This window comes from Rhipicephalus microplus, chromosome 8 (assembly GCF_043290135.1).
Source record: "Rhipicephalus microplus isolate Deutch F79 chromosome 8, USDA_Rmic, whole genome shotgun sequence".
Classification (NCBI taxonomy): domain Eukaryota; kingdom Metazoa; phylum Arthropoda; class Arachnida; order Ixodida; family Ixodidae; genus Rhipicephalus; species Rhipicephalus microplus.
The window spans coordinates 127,199,526-127,219,720 of record NC_134707.1 but is presented as its reverse complement, the minus strand read 5'-3'; the positions used below and the strand labels follow the sequence as shown (position 1 = coordinate 127,219,720).

At 43.5% G+C, this 20,195-nt stretch overlaps 1 protein-coding gene across 11 annotated transcripts in view; it reads right to left on the bottom strand.

The window, feature by feature from the left end:
* Nucleotides 1-19,509, bottom strand: part of LOC119165484 (solute carrier family 26 member 6-like) — a 152,769-nt gene extending 133,260 nt beyond the window's left edge. For 6 of the 11 annotated variants that reach the window (XR_012885809.1, XM_037417654.2, XM_075872583.1 and 3 more), the window contains exons 1-3: nucleotides 19,154-19,377; nucleotides 9,785-10,054; nucleotides 5,220-5,330 (exon numbers count right to left, since the gene is read on the bottom strand). Coding sequence is in view for 8 of the 11 variants with exons in the window: in XM_037417654.2 (XP_037273551.2) it covers nucleotides 5,220-5,330; nucleotides 9,785-10,054; nucleotides 19,154-19,199 (427 nt within the window). In the remaining 3 variants the exon portion in view is untranslated. Of the gene's footprint in view, nucleotides 1-5,219; nucleotides 5,331-9,784; nucleotides 10,055-19,153 lie in introns of all 11 variants that reach the window. The other 5 variants (XM_075872588.1, XM_075872590.1, XM_075872585.1 and 2 more) reach the window with 4 other exon arrangements.
* Nucleotides 19,510-20,195: the final 686 nt, after the last annotated feature.

The following is a 20,195-nucleotide window of genomic DNA, read 5'->3' as shown; positions in this document are numbered from 1 at the left end:
CAACGAGAGCACTTACGAAGAACCAGCATGCACTGTTCACCGACGTGCACATAATGTACAGACACCAACCCCTCATTGTAGAACGGAATCTGCGTGATAACTTCAATAACATGCTTGCCGCTACACATTTTCGGAAATACTTACACCGTGTTTCTCGAATCTACGCCTATAGTTTTTCAACCGTGGTTTGCAACTTCGTTGGCTGCCTGAATTTTCCCGCTTCTGCTTTGCTCGTGGCTGAACCTGGCATATACGAATGCTTATTCTTTACTGATAGGAATGTCCAGCAGCGCAGTATGGTACTTGCGTGGCTGTGAGGAGACTACTGAACAACCTATGTGCTACTGTGCATTCTTAAAAAATAAACGATTTTCACTAGAAGCTGTACGACACCTCTTTGAAGACAACCATTTCGGCAGGACACCACGTTATTTGTCTACGCAGCAACACATGCACGGTGTGCTTCTTCTGCGCTAAGTGACTTTGTTTATTTTTATTTATAAGTACTGCTGTCTCGATTTCGAGACATCGCATGAGTTGGTACACGTTTTAGTACGAACAACAACAACAAAAAATGACCGCCATTTTCCGAGTGGAAACACTGGTTAGCATGCGGAGCATATATGTTGAAGTGCGATAAGTTTATAGTTTGCTACATGCGTGTGTGTTATGAGTGAACACGAGTGAACATGAGTGAACACGCACGCATGTATGCTGCCAAAGACGATGTTTATTGATGAGACGCTTTGGGTATTTTGAGCAAGATGACTTTATGGTCCGTAAAGTGAAGGGCGAGTGGATCTGGTTGCAGCGGTCGAAGGTCGAAATTTGCAAAGACGTGGTCAATGCACGTCCCGCGAACCATGATCGGATGATGTTTGCCGTCGTGCGTTGCTCGTTTCAGCGAGTGCAGCGACTCCATGTAGTCGGCCACCCAATCGTCCTTGATCACGTCGACGTTGAAGTCGCCAACTATCACGAAGGGTCGTCGTTGTGGTCGTTGTTTCAGGTATTCTTCCACGACTTCGTCGACGTACTTCTCCACGGCGGAACGACATCGGACGTGGAGCTACCGCACAAACCAACTGACGAAGGGCGGTGCGCCTCGACACTCGGTTATTTATAGTGAGTGCTGGCCCCGGCCTGCGCAAGCGCGCGTTAGCATACAGCTGGCGCACGTAAAACTTAAGGTCACGCGGCGCGCGGAGGGGAGAAGCGAGCGCAGCGAGCGCTGTGTTGAGAGGAAGAAGAGAGGCACAGATGGCTGGCGGAGGAAGAGAAAGGCTGCGGACGGCAACGGCGCATGACTAGCCCCTAGTAAAACATGCTCCGCATGTAAAAGGACAACGCTCAAATTATACAAACAAGATAAAAATATATGCTTACGTAGCTTTAGAACAAGATGTTTCATGAGGCTCAAGTACAGATGTAGATATGAACACAAAAAGAGAACAATCTCGAAGACTATGCAAAAACAGATTAAGGCCAGATGGAGTGACCTAGTTTCACAACGAACTCTGAATACATGAGCGAATTTGTGAAGTTGTTCCAGGGTTAACCAGTGAATAAAAAAAAATGAGAAGTTTAAACAGTAAATATATGCCCTGAGTAACTGAGTTGACGAATTGCAACTCATGATTACGGAGTTAGAGAGGGAGAGCAGAAAAGTAGGTCTTAAAGTAATCTGCAAAAAACGAGAGTAATGTACAACAACCTCGGAAGAGAACAGCGCTTCAAGATAGGTGATAGTGCACTTCAAGCTCCAAAAGACTACGTTTATGTAGAACAGGTAATAACCACGGAGCCGAACCACGAGACTGAAGTAACTAGAAGAATAAGAATGGGTGCTGCACATTTGGCAAGTACTCTCAAATTATGACAGGTAGATTACCACTATCCCTCAAGAGGAAAATATATAACAAGTGTATCTTGCCGGTGCTTTGCTGTGGAGCAGAAACCTGGGGACTTGCAAAAAGGGTTCAGCTTTAATTGAGGAGGACGCAGCTAGCAATGGAAAGGAAAATGGTAGGAGTAACCTTCAAAGACAAGATGAGATTAAGACGTTTACGGGTACAAATTGGCAGCAGCAAGCACAGGACCAATTTGACTGGCGGAACATGGGAGAGGTCTTTGTCCTGCAGTGGACGTAGTCAGACTGATGATGAAGATGATTATGATTATATGTCCTAAAAGCAAAAATGTTAGCCTGTCAGTTTGCTTAGAGACACGTGTATTAGCGGGTACAAAAGAGAAGGGTGCCTGAAGACCAGATGCTGCATGGACGATGTTGTGCAGCGAGATAAACGTTAGCGTTTGCGCCTATGCTCAAGAGATATAGAGAAAAAAAATATGAGGAAGGTAGAGAGGTTAACTAGACTAATCTCCCTACCTACGCTCAAATCTGCAATGATAGGTCGTGTGCATGTGATGCAGGTGAGAAACTGTGATCATAGCAACCAAAAGTGAATGTGATAGCTTTTTTTGAGAATTGATTCTAGCTTAATTATGTCACATGACAGAAAAGAAGACCATACGCTTCAAGCATATTGTTGTATCTCACTAAGTTCTGATTTGTAGGCAGTCAGCTTACATTCTTACGTTACATTTTTTAGAGGCCAAGCTTCTCTTAGTCTAACTTTCTCACTGGTTATGCGCCACCAAGAAAAGTATAGAGAAGAAAGAAAAGAAGGAGGAAGAAATGTATGACAATTTCTCGCCTTATTTCTTAGGTCGCGTTACTCTGCCACTGCTCTCGGAAGAGCCGGTACTGCTGAGCGCGCTTTGCCCGAGTTCGCGAACAGCGGGTACCGCTCTCAGAACCTTGGATAGTCGCCGTAAGTGGTGGTGCACGAACTAAGCAGAGTGGTGGCCGTATTGACGACACTTGCGCTCGGCTTCCTTGGCTCGCATCTCGTCGGTGTTACCCGCGCGCCATCTATGTTCCCCCTGTGAACTATCAATGTGAGCTATGTCGTGACTAAACTCAATGAGTTGCGTGACAGTGGAAACACTATTGAAACGCCCTGCCGACTTTGTGAGCGAATATTCTGGAAAGTAAATCCTGTACGATATGTTTGCGAATACTGTATTCGAGAGGCTTACAGCGAGTCGATATGAGAGATATTGCTCTATAATTTACGATGAGCTGCTTATCACAGCACATAATTATTGGAACAAGGCTGGCAGTTTTCCAAGTTTTTGGAACAGTTGAAGTGCCAAAAAATTTATTGAGGATCACTAAGTTATTGGGCATTTCATTCTGAGTATCTCTTCAAGGACATGTTGGGTGTGGCATCAGGTTCCCTGCTTTTAGTCATGTTAATTTTTAGCAACAGGTTATGAAACCATGCGTGAGTTACCTCTAGATCGGGCAACGCATGTTCCAAGCAATGTATTAAGGGACGGCGAGAAGCAACACTTTGGATGAAGGGGGAGCTGCAGTATTCATCTAAGTCTTCAGAAATAGCGACAGGATCAGTCTAAGTTTGAACGTTGATAATCAATGTCGGAGAGTCATGAGAAGTGGGAAGTATTGATTTCCAACGTTTTCATGGTTGTCCTCCATGAACGTTGTAAACGTTGTGTTGTAATAAAAGTTTTTCGCTTCTCGTTTTTTCGTACTTAGCTCAGACTTTAGCAAAAAAAAAAGTGGAGGTGGTTTTGCTTGCACCTAACACGCCATATGAGATGGATTATGTCACGCGTGTACCAAGGGTGCTACAGGCTACGTTTTATTTATTTTTGAGGAACAAACTGTGTCACACAGGTGCACACCGTGTTATAAAGCTGACCTAACAATGCAGCAGCACTGCATGATATACGAAACAAAAGAAAGAATATTCTAGCAATTGTGCAACCGCACGATGGTTAGCATGCTTGAAGTCAGTAACGGTGCTGAATTTCGGTTTACAGGGTTCACGAGTCCCGTTTAGTTGAAACAACACACCCCCGTGCTCGAATTAGTCATCTATTACGTCACACTAAAACATGTTGCAGCAGCTCTTCATTGATGAACACAAGGTCAAGAACAGTGCTATCTCTGGTTGGATGTTCAACCTTTAACGCCAAGTCAAACGAAGCAGCCATGTTAATCTTGGAGTCGCATATTGCCTTTCCACGGCCTGTTGAAGGTATGAAGTCGCTATCAATACAAGGAGCATTGTAATCACCTGTGATGATCATTTTATAAATACAAAATTGGTTACGGGTTATGTATTCTGTAATATGAAAATAAAACACATCTTCAGAACAGGGTGGGTGATAAACAGCACCAAACACCATCATGAAAGCAGATAATTTTATGTGACACCAAAGTGACTCAAAATTTGAACGTTCAGCTAGCACTGAATAGTCGATGTCGTTCCCAATAGAGACAGCAGCACCACCGCCTTGGCTGCATTCTCTGTCGATACTTATGACTGAATAAGCTAGCCGGAAAAATTCGGAATCCGATATTGCGTGGCACTTCCATGTTACCGTAACGTCTCTTGTACGTCTTCCTTTACTATGTTCACCTTCTTTTGTAAATTCGCGCAGAAAAGTTGATCGTGAAATATAAGCACGTGCTTATGTTCCGTGTGTTCACACTGGGCATTTCTAATCCTTTCTATTCTTCTTTGTTCACTATATCATCTATCACTAATCCAATCCCCTCATCCGCTTTAGTGTAGCCAACTCAAAACGTGGTCGTCTAACCACTCCACTTTCAACTTCATTGTAACCTCTCTCACTCTTGTTTGCAAGCTTCATTGTTTAGACCCTTAAAGCAATAGCACACCATATTTGCTAATGGAGAAAGCCTATTTGTGTGTCACATTCAATGGTTTTCGGCCTGTATGTTGAAGCCTCAAGAACTAATATTAAGCTTTTGCGAAGATTCTAAATGGGAACTTTCATAGCAGAGCCTTAGCTTTCAGTATTTCACTCGTAGAAGCTGCTATTGACGTAATACTTCAGCTGTTTCACAAACCAAAAAGCAGCCGGTATTACAATATGAATTTTTTAAAGCACCTACAAGCACATCAAACTGCAAGTCAGTTAGACCTAAAACAAGCTATAAAAGGAAATTTTGACGAATATTGCAATGCAGGGGCAATTATTCTCGGCATATATAACTATGGTGCTCTGAGACGAAGAAATCAATATATTCGAGCACACCTATCAATGAAATCATGCTTACGGGAATTCACCTAAATGCTAAATTCGCTTTTGCTTCTTACCTATAGATATATATGGTGAAGTCCCCATCACTGCGTAGATCAAGCCTGGGTAAAGGGAACTGTACAGACCTAGAACTGGATCTACTCCGGCTATAATTGCACACACAAGACCTGTAACGAGAGATATAAGCACTTTCCTGCTTAGCTGTTATATTTCTGTCACATTGAGCATCGAAGTGGTGATTAGAATGAATATACTGCAAAACATCATATTTCAAAACTTGCACATCTGTTTCGAGAAAATATTCATCTTTGTTGTTAGCAAAAAACAATAGTCACTATCTCCTCGCATTATTAAGTCATGAACAATAAACCATGCCTGTGAACAACAAACATGGAAATTTCCACGCTGTTGACATCGCCCCAGTGGCTGATAAACTGTGTTCAGACGCCTTCATGGGCATCTGTTGGCGTCCGGCATTCATTTGCAGCCATGTTTAAAAGAAAGCTACTATTCGAAGGGATTCGCTGGTGGATGACTACGTGCTTAATAAGCATAGAGTTTCTTAAATTTAGCTACACGTCTCTATAGCGCTCTGATCATCAGTCACCATAGAAAGGATGGATAGTACGCAAATTTGCCTATTAATTGTTCATGCTCGAGAGCTTCAAACGCATTTGTGTTTGTTTATTGTTGTGATTTGCTTCTGTTTAAAAAAACGACCCATTGTGACATTTACTGACGCGATTTCATCTGGCGGGCCTGAAGGGTCAAGTTGCTGAAGTGTAACTACCGAACATTTGCTGGTTTTCGTTCTGTGGCAATGCAGCTCCACGTCACGCGAAGCCAAACAGAATCGAAAGTACAAAGATTGCAAAAGTTTGTGTACTACCCATTAGTCCTATGTTGGTTAAAGTGCCATGCGTAGCAGTTTTCATGGGCTCTGTAGCGACAGAGTTCCCTCCAGTGTTTTTAAATGAAACAGTAATGTAATAAGCACATCACAATGGTGCATAATAGCACAAGCTACTATAGTACCAGAGTGTGGACATTCCGCAAAATCTCACCTCAGGAAGTACGTCGTGACTTCGTAACAAACCAGTGCTCTCACTAAACGCCAGAGGTCGCAAGTGCGAGAAACAAAAGCATTATTATCAGTCAAACAGAATGTTTTTCTTTTACGAAATAATAAATATATGCCCGTATTCAGCATGTTTTATATATTTATAATCAATTTATTCAACACAGTTTACGTGGTTATTTTTGTTAAGCCGCACTGCCATAAACAACTTCTACGATTCACGTCGATTCGAGTAGCCGTCATACAAGGATGCGACAGGCCTAGGCATGACAGCAGGAATGCCTCGTAAACGTCGGCTGCTTCGTGTTCTCGTGTGTGAGACATCAGGTCAGGCAGCTTTTCTAGGGAAGCTTGTTGAATGACATGTTGTTGTGCTAGTTGGGTCATTGATTCAGAGAATGGTTACAACTTGATTGAAACCGCCTTCAATGCAGCGTGTTTGAAATGCGTCTGTGCGTTTGTATCTACATTGGCACCGACTAAGGACAGCGCGTTCGAAACGCGTTTGTGCTGCCTTGAAGTGGGTGAGCCAACTTCAAGTCAAGCATCGTTTATGAATATAGGGGTAAGACACCACGTAAGCAACAAGCACGCCCACACACGTTGCATTTCGTGTCGCGCGTGTTTCCATGTTTCTTACATGGTGTCTTATTCGCGCAGTTGTAACCTTTTTGTGAAGCCTTTGACAACGGCGAGGTTCGCTAAAAAACAGTTTGTGGTTGTATGCGGCGGCAAGACGTGAACACTGTGCAATGTGTGCAGTATAGAAAAGGGGGTTACGACGGCGTCAAGCCGAGGCGATGCGCGCTGGGTGCTGAGCTCGGTGCGAATCACTGGGCAGTTTTCGAATAGTGTACGAAAAGCTTGCGGGCGTTCGACTATTGCGTCGGTAAGTGATGCCCGCAACGCTGCGACCACATGCTTTGCGTACGCTATTCGAAAACTCCCTGTTGAGGAGAGATTGCTGGGCCTCTCATGCTTCACGACGTGTTTCCCGAGACCAGGAATAAATTCTGGTGCGCCAGGCACGAAGCGGAATCAGCCAAGTGGCTAACTTCACTATGGCCTTGCGCCACGAGTTCAAACTGCCCACAATTTTTTTACGTATCGAATAAATCTTTACCGGGCCAATTTCAACTCCCATATTCCCTCGCCATGTAATTCTTCTATACTGCGTACATACAAAAGCGTTCTAAAGTTGTCAGGCCGCGATCCCAATGCATTACATGGGATAGCGGGCTGGAAACATTTGAAAACCCTTGTACGAGGTGCGAACATCTATATTTGCGAGTTCGACATTGATGGGTGAGAGATAAGAATGTGGCAGTGGTGTTGTATTGTGCATTGATTCACTAATCATTCAAGGAGGTTTCGTGGTACCATTATGACGTGCACATATCTTTTCATAATTTCAAAGTGAAGTATGCATTTACTGACATTTTCATACCACGCCGATGCTATGCCGTCCGGTTTCCCAAGGTTCGGCAGCTACTGCTGTGTGTCGTAGTGCTTGAACAATTGCAGAAGTCACAAGAAGCCATATAGATTCATTTGGATATACACTTGCCCAGTGTGTCGTACTTCAATGTCGGCTACTGCCAACTCTAGTTAGTGATGCGTGCATTGTCTGTTCTCGCTTTATTTGTTACAGGTTATTTGTAGCTTACATGCATTTGTTCTCTGCTTTGAATTTTCGTGCGTGCGACGCTCTTCTCAATCTGTGATTTTTATATGCTCAGCTTCAACCTTGTCTTGGAATAAAAACATTGCGGTTACTCTGTCTCTTAGAAAATTGCATATATTGACCGCTTGTGCCAAAAGAAAAACAAGCTCGATGAATAAAGTCGTAGTGAATTGTGATTATCTGCACCTCTTTCTATAGTAACTTATTCAAATTAAAAATGACGCTATGATATCAATTCTCACGAACAATTTTGAGCTAGACGAAATAGGGAATCACTGAAGCAAAACGACAAATAGCCTAGACATTTGGACGGAAAAAAGTGGTCTGAAATCATCAAATTTCGCCATAGCCAAACGTCCGTTGCACACAGTAGTTTGAAATTCGTGCCAGTCAAACTGAAGGAGGAAGCGCAGGTCAGTTGCTCTCTAAAAGCGGCCAACCTACACGCGACAGACGTGGTTTTCGTAGACGCCGCTAAATACGTGGACAAACCCCACTTTGCAGCTGTGGCGTTCGCCCCAGACGGAAAAGCTCTTAATGCTCTTACCGTAAAAACACAGAAAGCCTGCTAGGCTGAACAAGTGGCCATTGCCCTTGCTCTAGCACTCCCTCAGCGCGACACAATATTACCGACTCTAAACCCGCTGCACTGGCATACCGCCGCGGTACACTTTGCCAGGCGGCGTTAAGAGTTCTCGCATCTGTTCAGATAGCTGTAGACAAGCATATCCACCGGTTCCCGGGTCATGAAGGGATCAACGTTCAACCAGGGGTCCCCAACGGTAATGAGCTGGCCCATAACATCGCGCGTGATCTTACGTGCCGCGGGGGGTCGCGGTTCGGCTCACTGGCCGGGGACACCAACACGCACCGGGAGCCACTCCTATCATATAATGAAATTGCTCGCACTATAAGTTATTTAGAAAGGAATTCCCCTCACCTCACTCAGCACTCAATAAAGCACAACAATTAACGCTTCGACTGCTGCAAACGCACAGTTACCCCAGCCCCTATATCTGCAGCAAATACCTACCAGATATAAGGCCAGAATGCCCCAAATGACAAAATTCAAGGTGCGATTTAATCACATGCTGTGGCAGTGTCCCGTGCTAAACGCTAGCTTCGGGTCCCCTGCCACCGAGGACGACTGGTTCAACCACCTCAGGAGCCCCGACAGGGCCCTTCAACACCAGGCCGTCCAGAAGGCCCAAAAGGTGGCTGGCGAGCTCCGACTCCCAGTCCCCACATGGGCGGAGCCACCGGGCTGGCCCCCGTAAGGGGTGCCCAGTCCCCTTGAGGACCTTTATTAAAGTTAATTCTCTCTCTCTCACCAACCACTAGGTGTGCTAAAGTCGATTGGGCCTCCGGGGCCTATGGGAGTGTTAACTATTTTTACTTTTGCTATGGTACCAGTACCATGTGCTTATTATACATGTAGTGTCTGATTTCCTTTGAATAGTAGCGTTCTTTGAAACAGGCCAAATATGATACCATAAGTAGAACAGAAAAGTCTCACAGGAAATAATTGCCAGATTTACATTAAAGAGCTATAGCTGGTAAAAGCGTACGTATATCTCTCCTTTTATTGTGGTCAGGTTGTAAGAGGTAGCTTTTGCGGCATGTAGCTTGCGCGATAAAGTAACCGTCAAGAGATTAGTCTACGATTCACGGAGCCTGTAAAACAACAACAGTACGTTCGGTGCCTTAACCAATATGCTTAAAAAGCGTGGCAATGCGCTGTAGTATACCGAGTGCTCATTTCTTAACGTCGGACGAATTACTTGCCTAAAATAACCGAGGCTTAATTAAATGAACGCGAAGTAGCAGAGGAAGAATGGTGGGACCTTATATACACTCACCTTGCGGCACGTGTAGCACAGCAACTGAAAGCCCTGCAAGGACATCGGCCACGAGGAACGACCGCACGCTGTAGCTTCTCATCCACGCTACGCATGGGAATAGTCCAAGCAAGAACGACGGTACCCGGCTTAGAACGCAATTGTGCGCGTTCGTATCGCTCTCACTGAACGATGCTTCTTCTTTTGCGTCAGGTTCGAACAAAGTGAGAGCATCGGTTGTCAGCGCCTTACGGTTGACAATGACCCTTGCATCGGCCAGCAAGGTTAACTCTGCAAGATGGTAAACAGATACCATTTTGCCCGTTAAGGCAAAACCCGCTGTGTTGGGTCGAAGTTTGACTTACCACAGTAGTCTTTAGTGGCTAATACACTAGGCTACTGACCCGTAAGTCGCAGGATCTAATCCCGGCCATAGCGATGGCATTTTCGATAGAGGCGAAAATACTTGACGCCCATGTGCTCAGTTTTAGGTACACGTTAAACAAGCCCAGGTGATTGAAATTTCCTGAGTGCTCCGCTACGGCGACTTTCATAATCATATCTTGTTCTTAGGACGATAAAGCCCCGACAGATAAAACAAAAATAGGTTTAACTCTGTGTCTAACAGGTCCGTTTCTATTTATCTTGGCGTGAAAACAGCGCGCGAACACGGCACATTGGAATCAAACGCATACATAAAGCGCTTATTTATAGCTGATGTTATAGCTTGCAAAGTAATGAATAGGAACAGACACAGAAACATTAAATAGCCAAGCCCCACTGCTAGTTCGATCCAGCACGATTGGAGTTATCACCCGAGAAATTCATTGCAACGTCTTTCTCTCTAGCTTTGTCGTCACGTCAATTGGTGCCTTGTAACGCTGAGCCATTAGCGCTTCATCCAACGCTGATCTTGTAGAACACTGCGTACGACAAAAAACCCACTTGGACTCGTAAAGTTAAGGGTTTGATCCGTTATCAAACCCATAAGTCCTTTAAGTAGTCTACCGAAGAGCCTTGAAACTGTTTGCCATTGCTTTGGAAAAACATCCTACGCCTTACATCTTCGAAAGCGACCTACACAGTCGATAGTGTTCGCATCTATATAGCTTTCAAAGGGTTGATTTTATGCAATGTAGAAGTATAGCTGTTCACTTCAGCTAACTTTCTTTGCATAAGTGCAGCCAGAGTCTAGCTTTGTGCTTTAACAGCAAGTATAGTTAAAGCACAAAGCTAGACTCTGGCTGCAAGTATAGTTAACAGCAAGTATAGTTACGGCCGAATTAAAAAAAATATGCTGAATTCTCACCGACAGGTGCTGCCAAACCATATTTGTCAGCATTTATTTTAGATATGTACCAAATCTCGATATAACAATAGTTTTTCATATCGTGTGGAACAGCGTTTTCTGACCGTTGCTCACTTCTATCAATGCGCAGCTGAACTTTACCCTAACAACCATCACAACAGTGTTTAAGGTGCCTCTTCTCACCAACAGGATGTAGCCGGGAACTAAGTACGGCATACAGTAGCTGAGTGTCTCGAGTGTTCACTTAAAAATGTCTCCAGTATTTCTAAATAGTTTTCAACGTTTCGGAACAAAATGGTCATCACCTAGATCAAAGAAATACTACGACCACCAACATGTGAGTGGACAATCAGATGGCTTGCCTAATTACCAACCTTTCCCTGGAGAAACTGCGACTTTTTTTTTAGGTTCATTGCGAAGTCCCACGTTTTATATCATCTAGACGTAGATATATGACAGGAAACTGCGCAGCAGAACTTCATACGTCTCGTAGCTTTGACGTCTGATTGCTGTGGACCAGTGCATTACTTTCCACACCCTGATAAGCGATCACTTTGAAAAAGCGATTTCATTAGCTGGAGTGGCAGTACCGCTTATTACTGAGCCGTCGCGTGCCTATATTAAAAATTTACACTGCACCATTTTTATTAATATATGTGACGGGGTCACCTGCGCACTAAACAATGCTTGCGGCTGCTAGATTTATTGATTCTTTTAAGTTATTCAACTTGTACAAGCGTCTGTTATGACCTCAAAATTTCTTTCGTACTGCGATTGCTAAATGATGTTCCCAGTGAAATATTTTCAATAAAGAGCTATTAAAATTGCCCTTGAGAAAAAGATGCTAACTCCTAGGAACTATAGCAACGTTCGCAATGGGGATGCTTGTAGGTCTACTATTCTTTAGCACAAAAAACTTTTTTAAAAAGGCACAATAAAAAACTGCAACAAACACGAGCGCTTGCGTTTGGTTTGGTTTGAAAAAACAATGTTAAAAGTCCGAAGGCATATGCCCTAGCACACGGCGGGCCGCTCACACGTCGGGACGAAATGGCCGAGACTTATGCCGCCACATCGGCCCTCTGGACAGACCAAAGTTGTCATGTTACGTCCTGGCTCCGCAGAGAGCAGTCATATTTGCTGGACGATGCTTTATCGATGCCACATATACCGAAGGGTGCTTCCAGAGCGTGCGGTGTAAATTGGCTAAAGCGCCACATTTTTTACACGAGTTAGTGAAATAAACCTCGTGATAAAGCTAGTCGAGAAAGGCACAATTTTGCGGCCCTTGTTTTAAAGTTTTTGTTTTTGCCAAAAGAATACTTCAAGACTATTTCATTTTTGTAAGAAGGTGTGCATGACATGTTCATAGCGAAAATTTGCGCAAAAAAAAAACCAGGAAAAAATAGGATAAAGCAGAAACAGTGTCTTACATTACTTCTTTGTTGTTTTTGCGCAGTTTTTTCGGCTATGAAGGTTTACCAACAAGCTCCAGTTCCCACGCTTCTTATGACATGTTAGTTTAGCATGTATTGAAACGAAATGCTTACCGCAATCAAAATCTGCCGGTTCCAATGACTGCAGCCACAATTTGTAAATTTTGAAGTTTAAATGTAAAGCAGTATGTTGTTCACTATTATTCTTTTTTTAAGTGAAGTTCTTGGCTGAAGAAGTACTACCATCTACTACATATGTTTTTGTTTATTTGTGCTATTATTGGCTTATACCAGCGAAATATTTAAACAAATACTGAGGCGGCGTTGTATATAACCCTACTTAACACCACCAAAAATTCGCATATCCCAAGTATACCTTGGTAAGCGACGTTACGCGAAGCATGCTGATAGGAGGAATTTAGCTAGACATACTACGAGCGTGAACTGTGGTAAACTGAAATGCCTCATCAGCACGGAATGGTGATTACGTGCAGACACATCGCGAATACGCGTACACCTCTGACGTATTTGGGACGTTAATATGTTGATGTGGCATGAATACGAGTCTAGCGGGCTTTTGACACCACCTTAACTTGATCCAAATTATTACTGTGATATGTCAGAATCGTCGTCAGAATTATAGTTGTTCCTATAGTCGTCCGTTGATGCGGCGATGAGGAGCCTAGGTACACTGAACTTTGACGTATACTTTAGTTGCTTCAAATTGTTCATGTCTGTTATGAAGTAGTGGTCAATGACACCGTTGCTCCTCATCGTGGGCATGAGATCTCCAGAGGCTCAGTCTACATAAAACAATTCTTTCATGTATTCTCTGAGCGAGGCCTGGTTGTGTTTGGAACGCCTACATTACATCCCTAATTATGCTTTACCTATGCTGTACAAGCTTGTCATTGTAAACCACTCTCTTCTGTAATGCCTTCGTTGGCCCTGAGGGTACAATAAATGAAATGAATAAAATGAAATAAAGTCATCAGCTATGATTAGAAACAGTTAGCTGATATGTAGTGCTTGTACCAGCAAGGACTGCGGCCCTGGGCACTGTTAGACAAATCAGCTTCAGTGAATGGCGCTTCACCTGAATTATTGTTGTCTCGACGTGACGGCTGTATAATAGAAGTACCTATGCACTGTTTTTAAGCTTGGACAGCCAGCACAGAAACCACAATTGACGCTTCACGAACAGTATGGTCTACTTGAAAGCCAGTTTTGACACCTGGCGTAGCTCTGTGGTAGAATACTTGACTGCCACGTAGAATGTCGGGTTTGATTCTTGTTGGACCCATAAAATTTATTATATGGGTTCATTGGGCCAATGCTGCCGATACCAGTCTTAGGGGCAAAGCTACTTAGGGCCTACCTAGTTGGCGCCCACCACGACCCACAAGAGACAAACAAAAACTGAACACCTGCAAAACCGAAAACGAAAACAGATGTGCAAACAAAGGTCTTAGTGCGTAATCAACTATACGCATTCACCATGATGGTCTTATGGCTAAGGTACTCGGCTGCTGACCCGCAGGTCGCGAGATTGAATGCCGGCTGTGGCGGCTACAATTTCGATGGAGGCGGAAATGTTGTAGGCCCGTGTGCTCAGATTTGCGTGCTCGTTAAAGGACCCCAGGTGGTCGAAATATCTGAAGCCCTGCATGACGACGTTTCTCATAATCATATGGTGGTTTTGTGACGTTAAAGCCTACATATCAATCAATTCAATCAACTATACGACAGCACAATTAATGACCACCTGCGCCGTTCGTCTCTCCGCCCCTCCATGCATCCATTCGACCGTTCATGCATCCTATCGTGTTTGAATACGTCCATGTGTCCGTTTGTCGTCCTGTCCGTCCTTTTTACTAACCGGTCACTTCAACGTACACATAATAGACATTAGAACCTATAGCTTCGCCCGCTCGTCATCATTCGCATCGTGGAGGTGCACTGATTCTTCCTAAACCTCTCGAAATGAGATTACCAACGTCTGTTCTCGCCGTTCTTTGGATAGTTTAAACTCATAATCACTTTTAGTGCATTGCGCTTAACTAGAGATGGTCTTAACCTGACGTGTGGGCTGTATTGTTGAAGTATATATGTAATGTTCATAAATTCCAAGGCCATCACTGCATCCCCAGTTGACGCTTCACAAAGATTACATTAATTTTGAAAGGCACCTACAAGACCTGACATGGCTCTGCGTTAGAATACTTAGTTGCAACTCAAATACTGGAGTTCAATTCCTGCTGAGACCCTGACATTTTTTCCGCGCAATCGGGTCAACGCACTCGACGCCAGCTTTTGAATAACGCTTGCGCGTTAAAAATATCCATGTGTGTTTTAGCCGTTCCTAAGTAGATATGAACTGTCAATCACCTGTGGCACACACTCGCATACAAGTGGCACACACGTGCCCGCCCGTGTGTATGGGTCACTGTCTGGCGGGAGGTGTTCCACGACCTACGCGATGGGATGGGGACATTACTATCACGCGATAGCATTAAAGAGATCGTTTCGCGAAAATTCCGATGTCGGCGTCTGTGTCGGCAGCAGTGTCCTTGTTTGTGAGCGAAAACTCATGATTTTGTGCTGGACTGAAAAATCATCCTTTGCGTGACAAAAAAATAATAAAGTTGTAAATAAAATAAACAAATGCTGTGCCTCAGTGAGGATCAAACCCGGGTCATTTGCATGGCAAGCGCCTGTTCAACCTTAGATCCACGCGTCTGCTTGAGAGTACAATGAAAGTAACTTCCTCTGTTTGGTTGATCGGTATGTGGGGTTTGACATCTCGAAACCATCATATGATTATGAGGGACGCCGTAGTCGAGGGATCCGGAAATTTCGACCTCCTGGGGTTCTTTGACGTGCATCCAAATCTGAGCACATGGGCCTACAGCATTTCCGCCTCCATCAGAAATGCAGCCACCGCAGCCGGGATTCGAACCGACAACCTGCGGGTCAGTAGCCGAGTACCTTAGCCACTAGACCACCATGGTGGGGCAATTCCTCTGTTTGTAAATGTAGTGAAAGTAACACATGCCTTACAAACGAACACGTCCTATATAAATGCTTCAGCATTCAGCACGCATTAACGCAGTAACAATGTGTGTTACACGCATTCATTGCGAATGGCTTAAAGAAGACCACCCACTACAAAAGTCACGTTCCGGCCCCTTTTTGTTTAAGGCCACGTAATTGGTACATAGCAAGCTCAGAAAATTTTCACGCACACAAAATAATCCGACGACTAGACACAGACACAGCTTTTCTCTCACGCCTATATTCGCCAAAACCAAATCTCACATGAGCAGTTTTTTTCTGTGCTCCATAAAAGAATGGAACTCTTTACCTGTTCACGTCATACAATCAGAAACCTTTGCAAAAGAATAGGAAAACCACTTCTCTTGTTATTTAGCGTTTAAACATTTCTTGCAATTGTGTGGTGAATCCCATGAGTCTTGCACTGTAAGTTTTTCTTCTTGCATTGTTAGTATTTTGTGAATGCCTTGTCATTGCGTTATTGTATCTGCCCCTCCTACATGGGCCAGCATATTGGCCTGCAGTATCAATGAATAAATAAATAAATAAATAAATAAAAGTTACAGAGAATGCTGTCGTATGCGAAAGCTGCACGGAGACAAGATATCTTGGGCTAAGTACGTTCTATAGGGACGTGATATCGCTATCGCGTTCTACTCTAACAAGTAATCAAAACAAAAACAGAGTAAGTTCCTTTATGCAACGCGAATGAGTAAATAGGCGCAAGACTGTGATCTAACCAGACTCTGAATAAATATATTTAGATGTCTTCACTTGGATGCATTTTTCGTTTGCATAAACATACCTGTGCATATGGCCGTACATGGAGACGCCGTACTGTTTACAGAAGTCGACGCGAAGCTCAGCCGATTTTGATATGGCGAGCGGTAGTGGCACGAAACATTCTGAAGTAATATTTCTGCGTGATAAACAGTATTCAATCAGAATGTGCATTGCATTAGAATTAGGAGAAACAAATGCCGCAAGCGCCACAGTAACTTCGAGCAATTGCCAGCATGTGTATAGCTTTTACAAGCATTTTTATTAGTGGCAACATTCATAATTATGATGCACCCATAACGTATACTCATTTAGTCAGGAATTTATCGCACCGGTAAATATAGCTTGAGAAAAGACAGTATACAAAATACTGAATTTCGTCAACGCGCCCAACCATCAAGATTCGTTCTGATATTCGGACGCGTGAGTTCCTTAGTATAGCCGCTTCTGGGGAAAACCACACTCGGGCAACGTGAAGCTGACGCCTCGCAAAGATGCAGCTGATCTGACCGTATTCCACAGAGAACTTGAGCCTTGTTTCAAGAAGACTTCATTCGAGAACTGCTGCGAAGCTCAAGATAACAAAGAAAACGAAAAACTAGGCGCACAGTCACATCACGCTCAGCCGTGTTGGACTAGAAAGCTTTAATGCGTGACTCGATAACTAAGAAGGCGTGACACAATCACATGTGCTTCTTTCACATGCATCGCTTGTTAATTTCAAGGACTACGCGTTTAGGAATTGTTAAGGTTTTCTCGGCACAGAATGTACCAATCAAGTTTTTACAGCAGCACCTTCACTTTTGTGTCTCAACCTGCATAACTTGTTATAGACAAATAAATTGATGATGCCGATTGATTGGCAACATCGTAAGTTTTCATGTTGTGCTTACAAAGTGCTTCAACGATAACATGCAGCTTTTTGTGAAGGACGCCAGGTGAAATCACTAAGGAGGCTCAGATGTAAACATTGTCACCCATTTCATCGACAACCACGGAAGCTGCATCACTGTTCTTACTCTGTTTCCACTGAACTCTTCCTCAATTTATGGGCATGTGCAAGCGGTAGCTTATTGTATTGACGCGAATACAAAGCGAACAGTGAGAGCATTGAAATAATTTCGCATGAAAGAAAATATTTGCAAAGCCATTATATAGGACCTCCTGTATACACACAAAAAATGACGAATTATAGAACAGCGCTTCGGTGTATTGTTAATGGATTATTAATCTTCAGTATACCTTTCTGCAGTTTTTTGACATTAGCCATGAGTCGATAGAAAAGTGACGTTTTTAATTGTAAGGAGCATTACAGGAAGGCAGTGGGTTGCGAATTGTTTACAAGTTCTAGGCAGAAAATTGTGAGAAAGGACTTCAAAACGACTTTTTGTGTGGTTTTGTTTTCAACTCTGAGGATAATGTGGTGCTTGTGCAATACGATATGACATGTGAGATTCGAATCGACGTCGATAACAGTCAACACGTTTATATAGCAAGGGCGTAGTCAGTAGCCCGCAATTTAATTGATCGTATCATGAGCTGAATCATAACCGTATCAGAGCTGATATTTCAAACACAAAGCATTTCTTTGCGCACTGCGAGTCCTTTTGGCGTCTTTATGCTTATATCATATGACGCCATATCTATCTGTCTTGCCCATTACGATTGAGGACTCCGGTGTTCACCCTCTAAACTTAGCGTGAATCAAAATTACTATGATAAGGTAAGATTGTTTGACGAATATGATGCACTGGTCAACACATAATTATTGTCACAGCCCCGTCACGTAATAGTCAAACACTTTCCGTCAAACAGTGACATATACCCGCGGGTGGGTATGTGCAGCCGGAAGGTGAGTATGTGCCACAGGTGACGGAAACTTAGTACTTATCCAGGAATAGCGAGAACACACAGGGGTAATTTCAACGCGTGAGCGTTGAGAAAAAAGTAACATTGATAGCGTTGACCCAACAAACGCCCAAAATAAATATCACGGTCCCTGCAGAAATTAAACCCCAGCATTCTGCGTGGCAACTGAGTATTCTGCCAAAGGGCTAAATCAGGTCTCTTAAGATCTGTTTAAATAGACCCTAATGATCTTGAAGCGTGAATTGTGCACGGTTGCAGTACTGGCCATTCAATTTTATAAATATTACCTATGTGCTACTATGATATAGCCGCCACGTCCGGCTAACGTCAATTGTTATTAGGTGACATTCGGTAAAGTTGATCTGTGTAGCTAAAATCATCTAGGGTTACCATCATTGAGAGCACCAGCGCTTCAAATGAGCTTATCGCTTCTGGTGTTACTGTTACTCATGTACCTGTTGGGATCATTGCGCAGGTGCAAACAACTGGTTGTATAAGCATCTGTAACTGTTCAACATATCTCTGTGCGTGCGACGTTTGTACCCACATTTAGCGTCACTTCCCAAAGTGACGCCCATTTAAAAAGTTACAACATAGTCACCTTCGCTCCGCATGCTTCGTCTAATGTCGATCCTCAAGGTATTTGGGATCTGGCAATGTTTTTATCTTTTCAAACTCAATGTAGATGACAGGTCGATTGAAACTACGTTTGGCCAAGCAGAAACTGAATGGTTACAAACAGACATAATTATACAATTTAGGGTTCCGTTTTGTTCATTCCCTTATATGATTCCTTATTTCGTTGGGCAGCATAACAGCTAATCAATTCTCGTAATCACTAGCACAAAAACTTGACCAGGCGAATAGATTCTGTACTAATAACTGAGAACCTGCATTGGCAAAAATTGAACAGGATTTCCAAATTCTTGTAAGATTACGTACCCGGATCAGTCAGGGGCGTTTCATGAGTTGATATGTCGACATCCATGCCTTTGGTTTATTGTCTGAGAGCGATTTGAGACGCGGGATTTTGTCTCAAACTAATTTCCTCGCCAGGCCAGAAGGCAAGCCCCACTGCTTCCAATGCATAACGTATTCCAATTCGAGTCCACTCTGTCTGCCATAAGGTCACCACACCAATGAATACTTCACTCACGGCAAATGGACTCGGTCAAAAAGCCGCTGCAAGGTACATCCAGAATGGCGTTATCAGCAATATCTCATCTACGGTAACTTCGGCCGGACAGTTTCTCGCTAAAGAACGTCGCACACCGAAATTTCGCGCCTTCACCTTTATGCTTGTCAAGCGTCGAGTGGATATCTTGCAAGTGTCGGCGTTTATTGGTGATATGCGACGTGCTACCTCGCACGTCCTTACCACTTCTCTTTTTATCAAGTACAGTTGATTGCAGGAATAGCAGGTCGAAGCTAAGAAGTGGAGATAGTCTGAGACGTAGCTGGTAGGCACTTAGCCAACAAGCCAAAAGCTGCAACGACGTGCTCGATGTACATACACTTGGAAAGGGTGCCGCGTTGACCCAAATATGCTACTTTTCAAGTGCGAGCGATATGCATTGTTGGATTATTGTCAAGCTCACGGGATAAGTCTTCAAAAAAAAGGGTCACTGCAAAAATAATGCCAGATGGTTTCTGTCAGTGCGGAGGCTTTATTTCTTATGGAATAAAAATTTTCTGACTCTAAATCATTGCAATGAAATTTTCACAAGCCATGACTTTAGATTGCGCAGCATGAAGAGAAGTGATTGAAATTCAGATTTATATTACGGAAATCTTCCATGGGCAAAAGAAGTGAGCCATACATGGTACCACGTTTTTAGCGCAACCAGGCAAAAAAAAAAAAAAACTTATCTTCTTCAACATTCAAATAACAACACCTCTCGGGGATAGCCCATAAATGATGGCCTGGGGAACTAATTACTCGCGATTCTTAAGAAGAAATGGCTCAATGCTGTGTACACGACTG